At 43.0% G+C, this 16,440-nt stretch overlaps 1 protein-coding gene across 1 annotated transcript; it reads right to left on the reverse strand.

Annotated features, from left to right (window-relative positions):
• Positions 1-6,169: 6,169 nt before the first annotated feature.
• LOC127024116 (meteorin-like protein) lies at positions 6,170-12,458 on the reverse strand. Its single transcript, XM_050908559.1, has 4 exons — positions 12,349-12,458; positions 10,978-11,387; positions 9,285-9,344; positions 6,170-6,883 (listed from the first exon to the last, which is right to left on the reverse strand). The coding sequence occupies exons 1-4, from the start codon at positions 12,456-12,458 to the stop codon at positions 6,567-6,569; spliced, it is 897 nt and encodes a 298-aa protein (XP_050764516.1). The 3' UTR covers positions 6,170-6,566.
• Between the last annotated feature and the right edge of the window lie 3,982 nt (positions 12,459-16,440).

Consider the following 16,440-nt stretch of genomic DNA (forward strand, 5'->3'; position numbering starts at 1 on the left):
AGAAAAGAAGGAGAGCTGCATAGGCTGTGGTATCCTCTAGACTGTCAAATGCCATCCTAAACTGTCTCCTTCATCTGAGCTACGCACCCTTTACAGTAATGCTGCATCCTAGCCGAGGATGAGGGGAACATCCTATCCAGTAAATGAAACTGGAGACCTTTTTGGGTAAGCATAAACATGGTCATCAGCTGGAGGAAGATGAACGACTAAGGACTCAGTATGTGCAATGGGATTGCTTAAAAAAGCCTTAGGTGACGGCCAGCATCTGCCAGCAGCAATGGGTGATGATTCCTAATATTACTCAGTGAAATCAAGCTAAAGGGCTTGTGGTTTGCAAGCTGCTGCCTCCCCATGTGGCCAGTGGAAAGCAGCTCAACAGGGAGCTGCCCTGGCAGCTCCGTAGACTTTTAAAAATTAGCCAAAACAAAGGCACCCACAAAACAAGTTACAAATTGACTTTTCCACTTCAAGTTCTCCAAGTGAGTCAGGCTGATGAAGGTAAAAAGTTCCCAGAGTCTCAGACAATGGTATTGCTTGGTCAGCAGTGGCAGGTAGGACAAAAACGAGGGGGGGGAAAAAATCCTCTTCATGAACTACTTGTCCCATGATGCCCCTGGGATTAAGAGGTCAATCAGGCCAGCCAGAGTTTGGCCTCGGTTTCGAAAGAAAGACAAATAGATATTTTGAGCTTGCGTAAACTTGACTGTGACTACAGCCTGGGTCTTGAGCAGGTACTGAAACCCCAGAGAAGTCAGCATGCTCGTTACTCATACAAGGTCTGTTTTCTTACTTGCTAATGTCATTTCCTCTTAATTTAGCTTTGTGATCACTTTTTCACAATAAAAGGAACAACAGACTTGGACTCCAAATCACGTTCTCTGGGAACATATGTGAAAATGTTTATCAGGATGTTTCCTAATACTTGTTTCTCTTCCTAAAAAAAAATTGTATTTGGCTAGTGTTTAACAGACAGCGTTTCTATACCCAGTTCTCCGACTCCCTCCCATCTCTTCCCCCCTTCCCAATTCCCTCCCAACTGAGTGGCTGCTACTTCTCAAATAATCAATATGTCACTTAAACACATGTCACGGTGTGGTCATTGTATGACTCCTGTTCAAAGTTCATGTCATTTAGACTTTCATTGGCAGCTATTTTGTCCCATTAAAGAGCTCAAGGCAGCAATTTGTGAATCTTGCTCAGCCAAGTAGAACCGTAGAAAAAAGGAGTTATTTCAAAAGTCAATTAATTGTGGTCTGTCAGAGTGCTCCTCATTCCGTTTTTTTCCAGGCCTTGTCACAGGCTCACATCTGTCAGCCCCCTGTTTCCCAGGCTGCTATCAGATGCCGTTACATTGAAAATAATGGGTTTATTCACACCATTTATTGGACTTTGTGTGGTAGACACACTTGTATATCATTTTACGGTGTAACAATGCCATTTACATAAAATATAGGCAATTACGTGAGTCCGGCCAAAGCACTAAGGGAGGGTGGAAGGAGCCACCATCAAAATAATAAAAGCTAATTGAAAAGAGGCAGATAATTTAGGTGAAAATACCATCATGAGCAATTCTTGATCCTAATTAGTTCAACAGTACTTTAAGGAGGCGAGATAGTTATATTTTGTCTGGTTTTGTATTAAACTCCTGTATGTTTTTCAATGTAAGAAAAGAATTTGTACTTTTTACAGCACCTACATTCCATTTTAAAAATCAATTAGTTCTTGGTGGAGGAAGAAAAGGGTTTTTTGCTTTAGGGTTAGGTTTTTCCCCCAATTTAGACAGAGTTTCCACATTTGCCTGTAAAGGAATGTTGTGCATTAGAAGCCTGATCCTGTAAATCCTACTTCTATTCTCCTGACTGCAACAAGGTAATTCGTGTATTGTTCCATTTATATGAAGTTGAAAACAAAGGTTTAGATCAAATTATCAGCAACACTTTTCAATGAAGTGTAACAGTTTCTCTTTTGGAGTCAGGAATATCAATCTTGCAAAAGTAAATCTCGTAGGATTCAAGTCAAACATTCATTTTGGGTGAAACTGATACTCAAGCAGTTTGGAGATCCTTAATCTTGGCACTGTAACAGATAAGGAAGCTACAATTTTGCTGTAACTTCTCAAGTTCATAGTGAAGAGGGCTGTTGCCCTGTGGCACGCTGCAATGACTAGTCCGACAGCAGACCTGGAGCCACTATATTCCCTGTTGGCCCCCAATTCATTTCAGGGACTTGCCTATGGATGACAGCGAGAGCATTCCTTTAACTAGTGAGATGATATTTTCCTGAAGATAGAGCAATGGCCTTCTCAAACATTACTAGGATTATATTCTGAGACAAAATTATAAATATGTTAAGTATGACTGTACTAATTACAGGAGCACGAATTACGTATCTCTAAATTATCACTGCGGTGTACTGAAACCAAAACTCATCACTTTGAAATGAAGAAAAGCATTTAGAAAAACTATAAATATTCTTAACTCTGACTCTCCATGACTATTTTGGAAGCCTTGCTAGATTTTAACAGAATGAGATCAAGACCATTAAAAAGGGAGAAAAGACAGACTCTTGGTCAATGACAGAAAAAGAGAAAAAAATACTCCTCTTCCCATGTTGAAGTTAAGCATACAAATCTCAGTGCAGAATGAGCTCCTAGGAGAGGCGTTAAAACATGGGCTCTGTCACTGACAGCAGAAGGTGTTAGATACTTGAGTCAGTGGCAAAGCTCAGCATAAGCCCCCGATTTCGAGACTTTGGCATGCAGCTCCTGTGCCTTCCCGCTAGAACTCTCGAGATCCCGGAAAGCCACCACTTTCCCATTTCATACTGTGACAGAAGACTTATCGTCCTACTTTGTTATACAAGCAGGGTTCTTATCCTTTTGTCCGAGACAAAAATTGAGCTTACATTTCAGTGAAAAATATTGAAACATTTAGCTTAAGAATAATAATAGAATTGGAGAAAGGGAGTGAATGAGTCAAACCTCTAACAAAGGGAATAAGTCTGTATTCATGTAATTAATTTCCTACAGAATGGTGCGTTGAAAATTCAGTGCATTTGAAACTGCGCAGAAAAGGCAAGGTAGACATAAGGAAGAGACCAGCTGCATTCAAAAAGGGCCAAATCCACTCCGGTGTAAGCAGGCAAAACCTCATTCAAATCAGTCAAGAAGACTTAGCCCACAGTGTCCATTCACAAACCTTTACTTCCCGGTGTTGGTCCAGTCATTCAAATACTCATTAGAGATTCTTGCGGCTCTTTTATTTTTCAATGAACGGGGGAAACGTCCTGTCCCTCTTTTGATCCTCTGTCTACACATGAGGCACAAGTCCAGCAAAGAACAAATTATTAAGTGCTTAAAGAGCCCTGCTGCTTTATGAAATGTTACAGAAGGATTATGGAAAAGGCTTCACTTCCTTCCTGGAAGAGGCTGAAAGACTTAAGCTTGCAGTGCCCAAGGGGAAAACGTTCAACATGCTTTCCTCAGTAAAGATAATTCATTGGGTTAAATTCAACCACAGTAAAGAAAGAAGATCACTTGTTTGCTTGCCGTTGTTCACAAATGTGTTTTGACTGTAACTTAGGTCCCCCCTTCCCCATACTAGGTCTAGCTCAAATCTTAAAGTTGGCACTAATGAGAGCTGGCACCCAAATTCCACCAAGAATTGTCTCTCGTTGCCTCAACTCTCCATATGTGAAACAGTGATAGTATTTAACCCCTTCTGACCCAATTTTCCTGTGCGCAGAGTTGGAGAAATTGATCCCCAAAGACTGAAAAAACGATGAAGATGCTTTTGGCATCCTTACTTTGGTTTTAGGTACCTATTCCCTGAATACATGAATCACTGTGCTTCTGTAAGGCTGCCTGGCCCTATTTATCCATCTTGAAAGGAGGAAAATCCACAGAATTTTTAAGAAACAATTGAATGAAGAGTTTGTTTAGTGCCATAAAAGATGGCACTTCTATATGGTTCTTGAACATAGAACGACAAACTCCTGGGATGTGGAACTTCCTGTAATAGATCTCTGGAACCGTACTGATTAAGTCTCCTTCAGGATGTCTAGGACTCTTTGAAAGGTTTTATCATCTACAGAGAGAACAAGCAACAGAACAGATCTTACATAGAAGATTGCTGCTTTATGGAAGATGCTGACTTTAACCATTAAGCAAGATTTATGGACAGCTGTAGCTTAAACTCCTTGTTGCTGTTCTTCACCTCTCTTACTCCCAGTCCACCTTTCTATCTCTGTAAATTGGCTTCATTTTTGCTGGTTTGAATGCTTCATGCCCTCAATACAATTGGTCTCTGCCCGTTCTTTTGCAAGGGGGGCAAATAAAGCAGTGTGGGTGAACTCGGGATACATTCAATGACATAATGAAGCAGTGGGCGTTACAAACTGCTTGCATAATATGTTTTGTCTCTGTCTGTTCAACCTCTTGTTGTCTGAGAAGACTAAAATGAGCAAATAAATGCAATCGTTGGCTCCTATTATACATAAACTAACACAGCCAGTGCAAGGAAGATTATTCCCCTTTAGCTTTTATTCTACCGTGGCTAAAGAAAGTTTCTAACTGAACCAGAGAGTCCTATGGGAGGTAAGATGCCAGGGGAAGAAACATTGCTTGCTGCTCTTGAAACGAAGTACTTGGAAAACCACAGTATTGCCCTAGGCTGACAGAGCTTAAAACACCGGAAGACGAAATGAAAATGCCCTGACCTAACCACAGTTCCTTGCTGTGATAATGGCTGTCCACCTTGTCACACTAATAAAGTCACTGAAATTAAAGAGTGTATGACCTGATCTTATGTTACTCTTCAACTACTTTACTGCTCTTCCACTGACTCAAATTTTCCATCTTATCCCCATGGAAACACTAGCTGCTTTGCCCCACTGTTACTCATGTCTGTATCTAAACATCCTCATCTTGATGTTGGAATAAATTTGGACCAAATGTAAACAGCAGTAGCACTACTGATTTTAGCACAGCAGAACTTTTTCCGAGTGTGGGCACTTTATACGTTACTTGTTTTCCCCAGAAAAGTCAGAATATTTGTTTAAAATCTGAAACAAATGAAAACAAAAAGGTTTTCTCAAAAAAAGCTTTTTACCCCACCACTTAGAAACATTCAGGTACCTCTAGTAGTTACTGGTATCATGATAGTTATCCCAACTCTATGCAATATAGGGAGATTACAGTCAAATAGAATTAATATATCCAACATCCATGATCTCTAATAAGCTCTTCATTATTCTCACTAATTGCAAGGATTTCAGGTTGCTCATTGCAAGGCTGACAAGTCCACAGAGCTGTGGATTAAATCACCAGACCACATACGTTTTTAAGTGTGGTGTTTCACTTCACACCGGGTTATTTTAGTTTTTCAACCACTCATTCACTAAACTACTATTTGCTTTAAAAAGAACACATTATTTCATAGAGCATGATGCTCTATGAAAGCAAATATTAATTATGACATTAATGCTATAAGAAATGGCTAAGGCCCCTTTAAAAGGCAAAAACCCACACAAGTTTGACATATACAAATATACAAAAGAAGAATAAATGCAGTACCGCTGATCTATACTAAAAGAACGTATTTTATCTCATATTTACAGTGCAAATACCAACCAAAGAAAAGTACTCCATTCAAAATCTCAAACGTAGCATTGATCTCCAGCTCTCAAAACCCAAGTACTCGGATATCCCCGTACATCCTCCAATACTTTACAACAGCCAGTTCGCTTAGGTCTTTCCTGTTGTGCACTAAACAATAACTAGAGCTAGTTGTGGGCCCAGTACTATGAGTACCAAATATTACATTCTCACGCGGACAACGCTACAACCAAAACTTCTGATTATTTCAATGCATTTCCCAAACACCGTTTCTCTTCTGGTAGTGATACAGTGTTAGTGTTCGTATTAGCTAAAGTGCAGTGTCCCTCATTGGCCTGGTTGCATGGGGAGCAAAATCAGATGCTGTCAACTGTGCAGAAATCAACAGAGCGCTGCAGAATTACATCAGCTGTGATTTTGCCCCAGAGGCTAGTTAATCTCTCTGCTAACATACAGAAGGCAAAAAACATGGCCAATTGACTGAAGGTTTAGTAACCATGGCTAAGACAATAGTTAGCATTCACTTTAAAAAAAAAAAAAAAAAAAAGGAGCCATTCGGAAGGGAAATCAAGTAGGGATGGGGGAGGAGGAGAGGAAAAAATCTAGAGGAAAAGCACACAGTATGGACACAGAGCAAAAGATGTAAGAGAGCATTCTGTAATACTGAGCACAAGCTGCTTTCTAACCACAAAAAAAGACAACCTTTTCAAAATTCAGAGTTATTTTGTGAGGCAAAGAAGATGTGAAGGAGGAGAAACTAATGCAACTAATGCAAACGTGGATTAAAAGTCAGAGTTTACAGGGCTCACAGAGCCATTATCTTCAGGAAATTCTCCAGGCCCCAGTTTTGGTGAAATTGTTAGCTTTAGTCCTTGGTTTTAACTCTACTTCAGACTCAATATCCAAAAACTGGGCTGAAATTTTTCAACTCTCAACTCCAGTGTCACTCCTGTCAGTTGAGCTGAAACTCACATGGGTTGGCTCCTCTTTCTCTGGCAGCCCGGTAAATGAACATGAAATCTTTAAACCGAGGCGCACAGCCCAACCAAGCTTCGCCAAAATGTTCATTTCCAGTGAAAAGGAAATCTCCACCTCCCTTCTTCACCTTGCATTGCAGCAGGGTTCGTATAGGGCCTCGCCATTCACCACTTGCTTCATCCTGCTGGAAAATTCTGTTTTTCTGTCTGTAGACTGTGTGGACGCTGACATCAACCTGTGACATGTGGTTCTCTGAATCGTGGGAAACATTTCGGATAGATCCTTTCACCACTAGATATGAAGAAGACAGGAGTTGGTTATGGAGCAGCAGGTAAGTAGTTCAGGTACGAGGAGCTCACTGAATGAAATAATTGGAGAAACAGATTTGTTGTGCAGTTTGTACGCCTACCACCTACAGCCGGGCACATTTCTGAGCTTACATTGCATCCTTTACACAGAGGATCGCTACACAAACAGTGCTATATGCTTGGAAGCATGCTTTATGACTACTCAAATCAGCTACATCTGAGGAAAAAGCATATAGCTTGCTTCATAATGCAAAGCAGCAGTAAAGGATTAAAAAAGCACACGAAAAGAGGTCAGCTCAGGGATTCAGTTTTTTCAGTCTATGCTCCAAGACAATGGCTGTCACAGTCTACCTCCAACAAAGTTTCTTCTTTGACAGCAGTAACAGAGGTTGATCCAAGAGGTTGATCCAAGAAGAATTAGAATACAATTTGATTGGAAAAAATAAGATCTTGTTAAACATTTTTCATTTAAAGGTCTGGGATTTTCTCCCGCAAAAGAAAATGGCATTCATCCATCAAAAGACACTTTGGGAGTTGATGAACAACATGCAGAACTTTTAAAGTGACTTTATCTGAAGACTTATTTAAAATCACATAGCATACATGTACCTCCTTTTCCCAAAATGATCCTAGCTGTTTTCTGGGAATGAAAGCACAATAAGCCATAGCCTTTCTGACTGAAAGCATCCTTTGCATCAACTGTACAGAGAATGAAACATCCCATCCGACTGTGTTTGCTGTCCTGAAGCCATCTTTCTCATTCTCACCGCCCCCATTTTTCACAGCAATCAATTATTCTTCTATTAACTAAATGAATTTCAATCCCATACCCAGAGAAGGCTCAGAAAGAAACATGCCACCATTTGAGCCAAGAGGTCTTGAGCAAATGAGAGGCTACCAATGCAATGGGAACATAACCATGCTTCTGCCACAAAACTCTCTCATTCAGGTACGGAGAACTCAACAACCCAAGAGGCAGAAAAAGCTTATTTCTGAAGTTTCTGAGCACTTCCTCATCTAATTCAATTTCCAAGGGAAAATTTTGCGTAACAGATGTCTCTGCTCCCCATGTCCCTCTTTGTGTGATCACTTTTAATCAGATGCAGTCAAGTCTATTGACAAGCTATAATGCACTTGTTCCTGGTGCTCCAAGTTGCTCCTGCGCTGCTCAGAGCCTAGTGACTGAAGAGCTCCATCTTAAGAATACCTATAAAGCCCCTATTCACTCCCAGTGTCATTTACACTTTCATTAGCAGCTATTTTCTCTAATCAAAAAAGTTGATGATAGCGATTTGTGAGCTTAGGGCAAGGCAGTCAGGCCATAAATAGAGTCAGTTCAAAGGGCTATTTCTTCTCCTCTGCTGCTGCTGGAAGTGTAAGTGCCCCCATTGTGTGCCTGGGCCTCCACATCTGTCAGTCTCTGGTCTTTCAGGCAGCGCAGGGGGAGACCGCCTCGCATGGGAACTGATAACTTCATCAAGTAGAAACAATGGGCTGGATTGCATCAATTAATTTAGAAGAAGAAGAAAAATTACAGCTAAGGAGCACTCTAAGGGAAGCATGCTCTGCATTGTGCTAATACAAAAACAGAGTGATGCTGGCATTTGATTTTATCAGTAGCCTTGAAGTATGGCAACCCCTAGTAGAGGAGGTGGAGAGGCACCTTACAGCTTTAGCTATTGGACATAATCAAAAAGGTACAAATTTTCATGTGCAAAACTGTGGGAATAAAATGAACAAATCATGATCGAGAGAAAAAGAAAAAAATTATATTGCATTATTAAGTAGAGAAAATGGAAAAAGCTTTTAATATACCATTGAATCAGTATTTCTTACCTTATGGAATATTAACTGCTCTGTTTTCTCATAAGGCATGAAACCTAACCAGTATGTCACTGAAGGAAGTTTAAATCACCTGAAATCCTTAGCTAAGTTACAAACCACTCACTACCTCTGTAGAAAAAGAACTAGGAAGTGTGCAAATTGTGAGGGAAGAGAGAGGGAATATTCAACATTGGAGGAAAAAAAAAAAGAAACGGATGAAGGGAATACAAAAGAACACACCAAGCATGTACAACCTGTGTGTATGTGTGTCTACATGTATGTGACTGCTACGTGTGAGAGCCAGCAGCACACTTGTGGGAATTACTTTCAGCTCAGTTTTAGATCGTAACCTTTCTGCCCACAGGAAACGAGGACTTTGAAAGAAAGCTTCTCCCTTCTAGGTTTCATTTTTTCCCCCCATTCAAATTCTTTTTCACACGGTTAGTTTCTTTCTTGGATCAGAGAGCACAGTCATGCTGTTATTTTAAGAAAAGCAGCAAGTAAATCCAAATAATCAATACATAATTAAAAGCAGAATGACTTCCCTTTAGTCAACTTACCAAAATCACTGCTGCAAATGGCCATAAGAAGTTCCACGTTGTCACAAGGACGGCACATAGCTAGAAAAAAAGAGCATTTAGTTACTTATACTACTATACTATGTCTCATTGCTAAAGGACTGGTGAAATTATGAGAGGAAATGGGGCAGAACTACTCACTTAAAGAGCATTATGATCAGATGCAAACCAAAATTCTTGTTATACAAATATAACCGAAGCAAAGAAATAAGCACAGAGAATTTGTAAGAGTCATTGAGCGACAACAGGGCCTGATGGCATATAATCCCTTTAACAACCGATGAAGCATGCAAAAAATACAGCAGAAAACACAGCACCTGGCACATACCCTCCACCATTTTTCAACCTTTTCAAATTTGGTTCTGTTTTGACAGAAAGAGGGGAAGATCCTCCTCTCTACTTCTGGACTACAAAAGACAAGAATAAAGACAAGCATCTATGTGTGTGCTGGGAGCTACGATGACTTCAGACAATGTGCAGCTCCACAGCCAGGGAACACTCCACTACTGCCTACTGAAATGTTAGTAATCCAGCGTGGACACGGTTGAATTTTATTCCAAGTGCGGGGGAGCAGCACAAGTCATTCAATATATCAGGGATAAAAGAAAACACCCCACGCCACATCTGAAGCCTTCATGAGTCTAACACCAGGTCACAGGGTTCATTGAATCAATCAGGCTCTGTTACCCCATAAACATAATTTGTTATCCACACACCTGGTATATACCCTGTTTGTTACCAAAAGCTCCCATCTTGAGTAGTGGGCAATCAGGCCAGTGATCCTATCAAGCACTTCCTAAAATAAGCATGTTCCCTGAGTTAATGCCATGAAGCTCCAGCACAGAGCAAAGCCACGCAAAGCGGCACCTCGGACAGGTTAACAAAGAGGAGAGGACAACCCAAAAGTACTATAGTTGCTCTTTTTATTTAACCTCTCCATTTTAAGGGCAGCTTCTTGCCATTGCAACATGGCTTGAATACCCCTTTTTAACAGGGGGTTTGCCCAGGGTATTCTTTATTGGGGCAGCAGGGATATAATGGCAGCAGTAGGTGGGTCCTGATTTTTCAGAACTGGGATAGAAAAGAGCCCTCTTCAACCTCAGTGCTCCTTGGATACATAAATGTGTGTGTGTGTGGGGGGGATAAGCGTTATTCGGTTCAGGATTAAGCTGGGGTAAGAATAGGAAAGAAAGGTAAATGAAGTTTCACGCAATTTAGATGGCTAATCCCGTTTTCAAAAGATCATTCTAATTTCTAGCGACCATCTTGAGGCCTTGTGTTCCTGATGAATTTAAATCCCTTCTGAACACGGGATTTAGACTCCTAAAACCCACTCAGGCGTTCTCAGTGATGGTGCTGCCAGCGGCTGGGGACACCCATGATCACAGCGCATACATCCAGGCCCAAGCTGGCTGCTAATGGAGAGACAGAGTTTCTCTTTATATTGCAGTGCTCCCTCCCGTGCCTACAGGATGCCCCTCACGGTGGAAATCTGAAAACAGACTGCACCCGCCGAACAGTCAGCGAGCTGGCAGAAGGACCTCCCTTGCAACGACAAACCCCTCAGCCCAAAACAGCTTCTGTCAGCAGGGACGCACCGGCAAGGTCAATGGATATCGGATGCCACCTTGGATCTGCCCCAACAGCGGAGCCCCGAGGCTGGCCCAGCTCTTACCTTCGACCAGTGCCATCTTTTTGAAGTCGGGGCCAGCAGCGCTCTGGTTGCTCAGCAGCTCATACTGGAAGCTGGCCGTCCGGCGGCTGATGTCCCTCTGCGGGCTGGCCTGCAGGAAGAGGGCCACTCGTTGCGGTGTGTGGGCACTGAAGCAAGACACATGATGGGGTCGAGCCCCTTCTGCCTCGCCTACCACCAGATGCAGCTGCCCAGCACGTTCCACGTAGATGCTGGCACCCTGGAAGTCACTAGCCAGCTTGATGCAGACAGTGGTGTGCCGGGCACTCGAAAGGTTGGGCTCCAGAACAACACGCAGGGCTCGTGCTGGGTACATCCATTCCAGGGAGCCCTCGGTGCAGCGCAGATGGACCTGCTCCACCGCGCGGGAGCGGGGCTCCCAGCTCAAACCGCTGCCAAGACAATACCATCAGTCCGTCACTAATGATACCCGCGGCCCAGGCAGAACAGCCCAGCAGCCACTGCCGTACCGGCAGCCCAGAGATACGGGTCCTACTCCCAACTCTGACTCTGACCTAACGACTCTGAAGTTAACTTCCTCCAGCCGGGCTGCCTTCCCTCCCTCCCTCCCCTCCGAGCACGGCTGCAGTGCCACGGGGAGGGGAGGGGGATTGCTCACACCTGGTGCTGCACCAGGGTGCACGGAAAGGAGCCTCAGCCCTTTTTGTCTACCTGCAAATCCATGCTTGGATGCCTGCGGCATCCAGAAAAATGAGAGAGGGAAGCTTCTCTCTGTTAAATAGCAGCAAAAACTTTCTGTGGGATAGGGCTGGCCAATGCTCAGCTCTCTGGAGAATCCCATCTGTAGGTGGGAAGGGGTGAGAGCCACTGACTCGAAGTAGGAGCTGCACAATGAGTACTGCTGTTACATCTGAAAAATTTGGTTTAAAAGCCTAAATTTCTAAAATTATTTTTAACGTTTCCAATAAGAATTCATCAAGAAAATGATTCTAATCAAAGCAGGCTGTGCTGGCCCTGCTCCTGAGCTCCTGCTCAAGCTGGTGCAATTTCATTGCTTTCAGAGAAGTTACTTTTGCTTATGTCACTTATGAAAATCAAATCTGTAATAGCAGAATTAGTTAAAAGACAACCAAATGCAGAGGAAAGGGATATAATTTTTGAGAAAGCTCTGTCGTCTATTTTCCTGTCAAAGTTACAAGAGAAAGACGTCCAGCAAGGCTGAGCTGCCACCCCCGTCAGCGGTAACCGGCTGCTCCCTTTCCGCACGCAACGGGCGAGAACCCAAGGAGCCGCCGGCCCCGCAGCGGAACCCGGTTAACGGGGCGGGTCCGGCCGTTAACCCCTCGGAGCCCCCGGTTCAGCGGAGCCCCCCCCGGCCGTTCCCCGCCCTACCTGCCCCTCCAGCTGCAGTAGTCGGCGGCGCCCGGCCGCTGCCCGCCGCCCGCCAGCAGCAGCAGCCGTAGGACGGCCAGGAGGCAGGGCGAGCCCCGCTCCGCGGCCATGCCGGGCCCGGCCGGCGCAGAGAGGCCGCGGGCCGGGCTGTAAGGGCGGGCGGGAGGAGGGGGGTGCCGGGGCCCGGCTGCCAGCAGCGCCGGGCGGCCGCGGGTCCCCGCCGGGGCGCGGACCTGGGCAGCGCCGCAGAGAGAACAGCAGCCTGCAGCGGGCGGGGGGCGGTGGGGCGGCTGCGGTGCGGCGGCATCCCGGCCGCGGCCCTTCGGCTTCCTCAGCGCTTTCTGCGTCACGAGGGCCAGGCGGCCCCCTTTGTCTTGAAAATATTTAGAAGTGATTAATAAGTGTTTCTCATTGCAGCTTAGGAACAAACAAAAATCGTGTCAACATAATCAAAGCAAACATTGAATGATTGATGGAAATTCAATAGTTCTAACTTCTGCTTTCATGGGTACCTTTCAGGGGTCCGTGCACAAGAAAGCACAAGGGCCTGCAATTATCATGCTAAAAGCCAGGCTGTGCCTGCCAATAATTAGATTTCTACATGCATTGCCCTTTCCATATTTTCAGTGAACGACATGGGGAGCTGCTCTTTTGCAGGTCTGAGAGAGCACAGCTCTTTTCTGCAGCTCTTCACCGTGGAATCAGGATTTCGCAGCAGGCCGGGGACAATGGCCCTCGGCGCTGCTGGGTGGCACATGCTAAGATCTGCACAGCATTGTTCCCCCCTCGGCGCGACAGCGCCCGTGGTCACCGGGACTCTCCGGCCATCTGTTACCTTGTGGTTAGCAGCGTGTTCTCACATTGCCTACAGATGCACAAGGGAAGAGAAGCAGAGTTTGTCCGCTGCGTTTCTGCAATTAGGGCTTTTCTTTAAGAGGAAAATAAGATACGCTAGAGGAGATATCCTGAAATCAGAGTTTTAGCCCTCAAGTGTCTAACGCTGGACTCCTTGAATCTTACTTGGACCCCCATACAACCACTTTACTTTTCATTCACCAAATATTTTACATTTTTATTTTCAATATCAAAAGACAGAAATAGAATTTCAGTCTTGCACTTTTCTAAGATCCCCTGTTCTTCTCCACACGTACCTGCGGTGTGACTTCTTACACAACTTTAGACTAAAGTCTAGCTCAAGTTGGTGCTGTGCATGGTTCACTCCAACAGTTCTAAAAACATTTTAAAATGCATTAAACCTAGATCTTGTATTAACATTAGTGCCAGTGATCATCAAAGCTCTGTGAAACTATTCTTACCCATCTAAGAAAAAACCTGTGGAATATCTATGCTCTGACCCCATCCTGAATGGAAAACAACACACAAATAGCCTTTAAAAGGTTTGATTGTGGCATAATACAGGAGCTAAGAGGCCAGAACCCATTCTCTCTTTTGTGCAAATGAGATCGGGGAACAGAGGAGAGGACCTGGGGAGGGAACTGACACTGTGATAAAGTGGCCCCACAGGAGGATTTATTCACTTCCAAAAGCTCAAACTAAGCCATCTGCTGCCATCAGGAGAAAGCACGGAGCCACTTGATCTCTGAACGTCTTCCAGCAGCAGCGTTTCCCCCTTCTGTGGAAAGCTCTGTGTGTCTTTTGCCGACTTGTGCTCAGCAGCCGTCCCGCCTCCAGTTTGTATTAACACCGCATAACACCAAAACATCTCCCGTTAAAACTCTTACTTAGAAATTGCTCTTTACAGATAAAGTTGTAGGCCTATTTCCCCCTAGACTAAATAGTGTGCATCACAAACTGTTTTAAGATCCCAAATCACTGACAACATCGGTGAGAAGGAACAATCTAGACATTTCATCTTACTATTGAAGCCTGGGCTTTTTAAACCATTTTAAACACACCTATTATAAAGCCATACCAACTCAGCTTTTCCCCAGGGGCGAATACCTCGAGAAGGATGATCCGGAAGTGGGCAAGCAGATGCTGAGAGATCTTTGTACATTACCAAACAATATTAGTTTCAGGTCTGAATGACATTACCATGTTGTCTAGAAATTTTTCCATGTATCTGAGGTTTGAAACGCTTGGACTTTGCAGCAGGGATCTCTCAGGCAGAAGCATGGCTGCAGTGTTCAACAAAATACAACTCCGTTCTCAAAATGACCGAGCTTATCGTACTGCAGCCCTCTAAAAGCCAGGCAGTTACCATCATCACTAGGCTGTTACAGAGTTGAAAATTCACATTTGCTTTTATGCATAGAGAGGAACAGGAAAAACTGAGTTTAAATACTTTAATCCACACACTTTAATCTACAGAGAAATACAGTACAAATAACAAGACAACAAAAAGATGCATTAGGAAATTCAGTAATGGAGTCAGTGCTGTGAAAAATCTGTATTTACAAACTTACATGAAGAATATGGAGCAGATGTTTCTCAAAAGAGCCTTCTGGGAACTTATGTCACAAGAGATAGGCTGTGGTACAACTGACTGAAGACAAGTTTTCTTCAGTTTCACTTGTGTTAATATGGAGCACCGCCACAGAACTGGGTGGAGTTCTGTGACTTCACTGAAGTTGCAGCTTCTTACAGACAGAACTTGGCCCAAGTACTCAAATAATGCACATCACCCACACGTGATGATTTGAGCAAACGTCACAATTACAGGGGGCAATGCTATTATCTCCCGCTTCAGAAATATTGGATGAAGCCAATGAGGGTGCAAACAGACTTGTATGAGACGTTCCACAATCACACCTCCTGTGCCTACGCAGCAAATAAAGAACACACTTCCCAGCTTTTACGACTAAGAGTTTTACAGTAATACCTCCTTATCCTCTCATTTCAGCCTGCCTTCTTTTAAAAAACAAAGGAAAAACAATTTGGGATTTGAAAGCATCACTTGATATCAAGAAAAATATCAGCAAATTTTGGCTTTAAACATTTATATTGGACCTTCAATGTTACGTTAGCTGGTTATTTCTTTGCAAGTAAGATCTCATATACTTTACAGCTGTGAGCAGTCAGGTTTACTCTGAGTTTTTGTTTTCTGAGAAGAGAGGCAGGAATGGTGCAGATGGCTTTTGCTTATGTTTGGGCACGAAATCATACATATCTCAAACTGCACCATAAGGAAACAACTGTTCTGTCAAGAGTACATTGATCACTCCTTCTGTACTGTTCTGCGGGAAAACCAAAAAAATACTGAATCCCAAATGTCACCTTTCTCAGTTGAAAAAAAAAAAAACCACTAAGATGTTATAAATTCAGCTTTTTGATATATTACTTGCATTTTAAGCTCAATTTTTCCCTATTTAGTGCAACTTCACAATATATGCATAAACACATTCAATACAAATCCCAAGTCACAGCATCACAGTATTTCCAAGCTAAAGAATAACTTCTTTTTTTTAAACTGTTAACATGCTGGTATTTTCTTGTAAGTAGTTATTACTAATTTAAAGTTACAGCTCTTAAAAGTAACATTTTTACAGTATTCTGATCACTAATTACTAAATAGAAATAACTACTATACATATGGAAGTTACAAGCTACAAAAATAAAAATCCGTTCTGTTTAACTATAAAAATCCTAGACAGAGAAGATGGCTGGAGGTACTCTAAGGATTACAACAGTTGGTAGCAGACAAAATGGCTTTTGAGGGATGTAAATGTTGAAGATACAGAATGCAATAAACTCACAGTGTAAGTTCCCACTTACTCTTAAAATTATTTTTGTGCTGAAGTCTACAAACAAGTTGCAAATGAAACAATGCAAAACATGAATTACATACAGCAATAAGGGTATACCGCACACTAAACAGGGCAGTATTAACGAGAAACAAACTAAAATTTTGAATACATTCATACTTCTGAACAGTTAAGGGCCGGATCCTCAGCTAATGTAAGCCCGCATAACATCACTAGGTTTAGTCAAGGCATATGTCTTTACTCCATCTAGAAGTCTCTCCCTGAGATGCCCAAAACCTGAACCGGGTATTCAGCACTCTTAGTGACATAAAAAATTTTGATCATGCCGTGCTTTTAGAACTGTGGCCTAAATGAAGTTGAAATAGAG

The sequence above is a fragment of the Gymnogyps californianus genome, chromosome 19 (genome assembly GCF_018139145.2).
Source record: "Gymnogyps californianus isolate 813 chromosome 19, ASM1813914v2, whole genome shotgun sequence".
Taxonomy (NCBI): domain Eukaryota; kingdom Metazoa; phylum Chordata; class Aves; order Accipitriformes; family Cathartidae; genus Gymnogyps; species Gymnogyps californianus.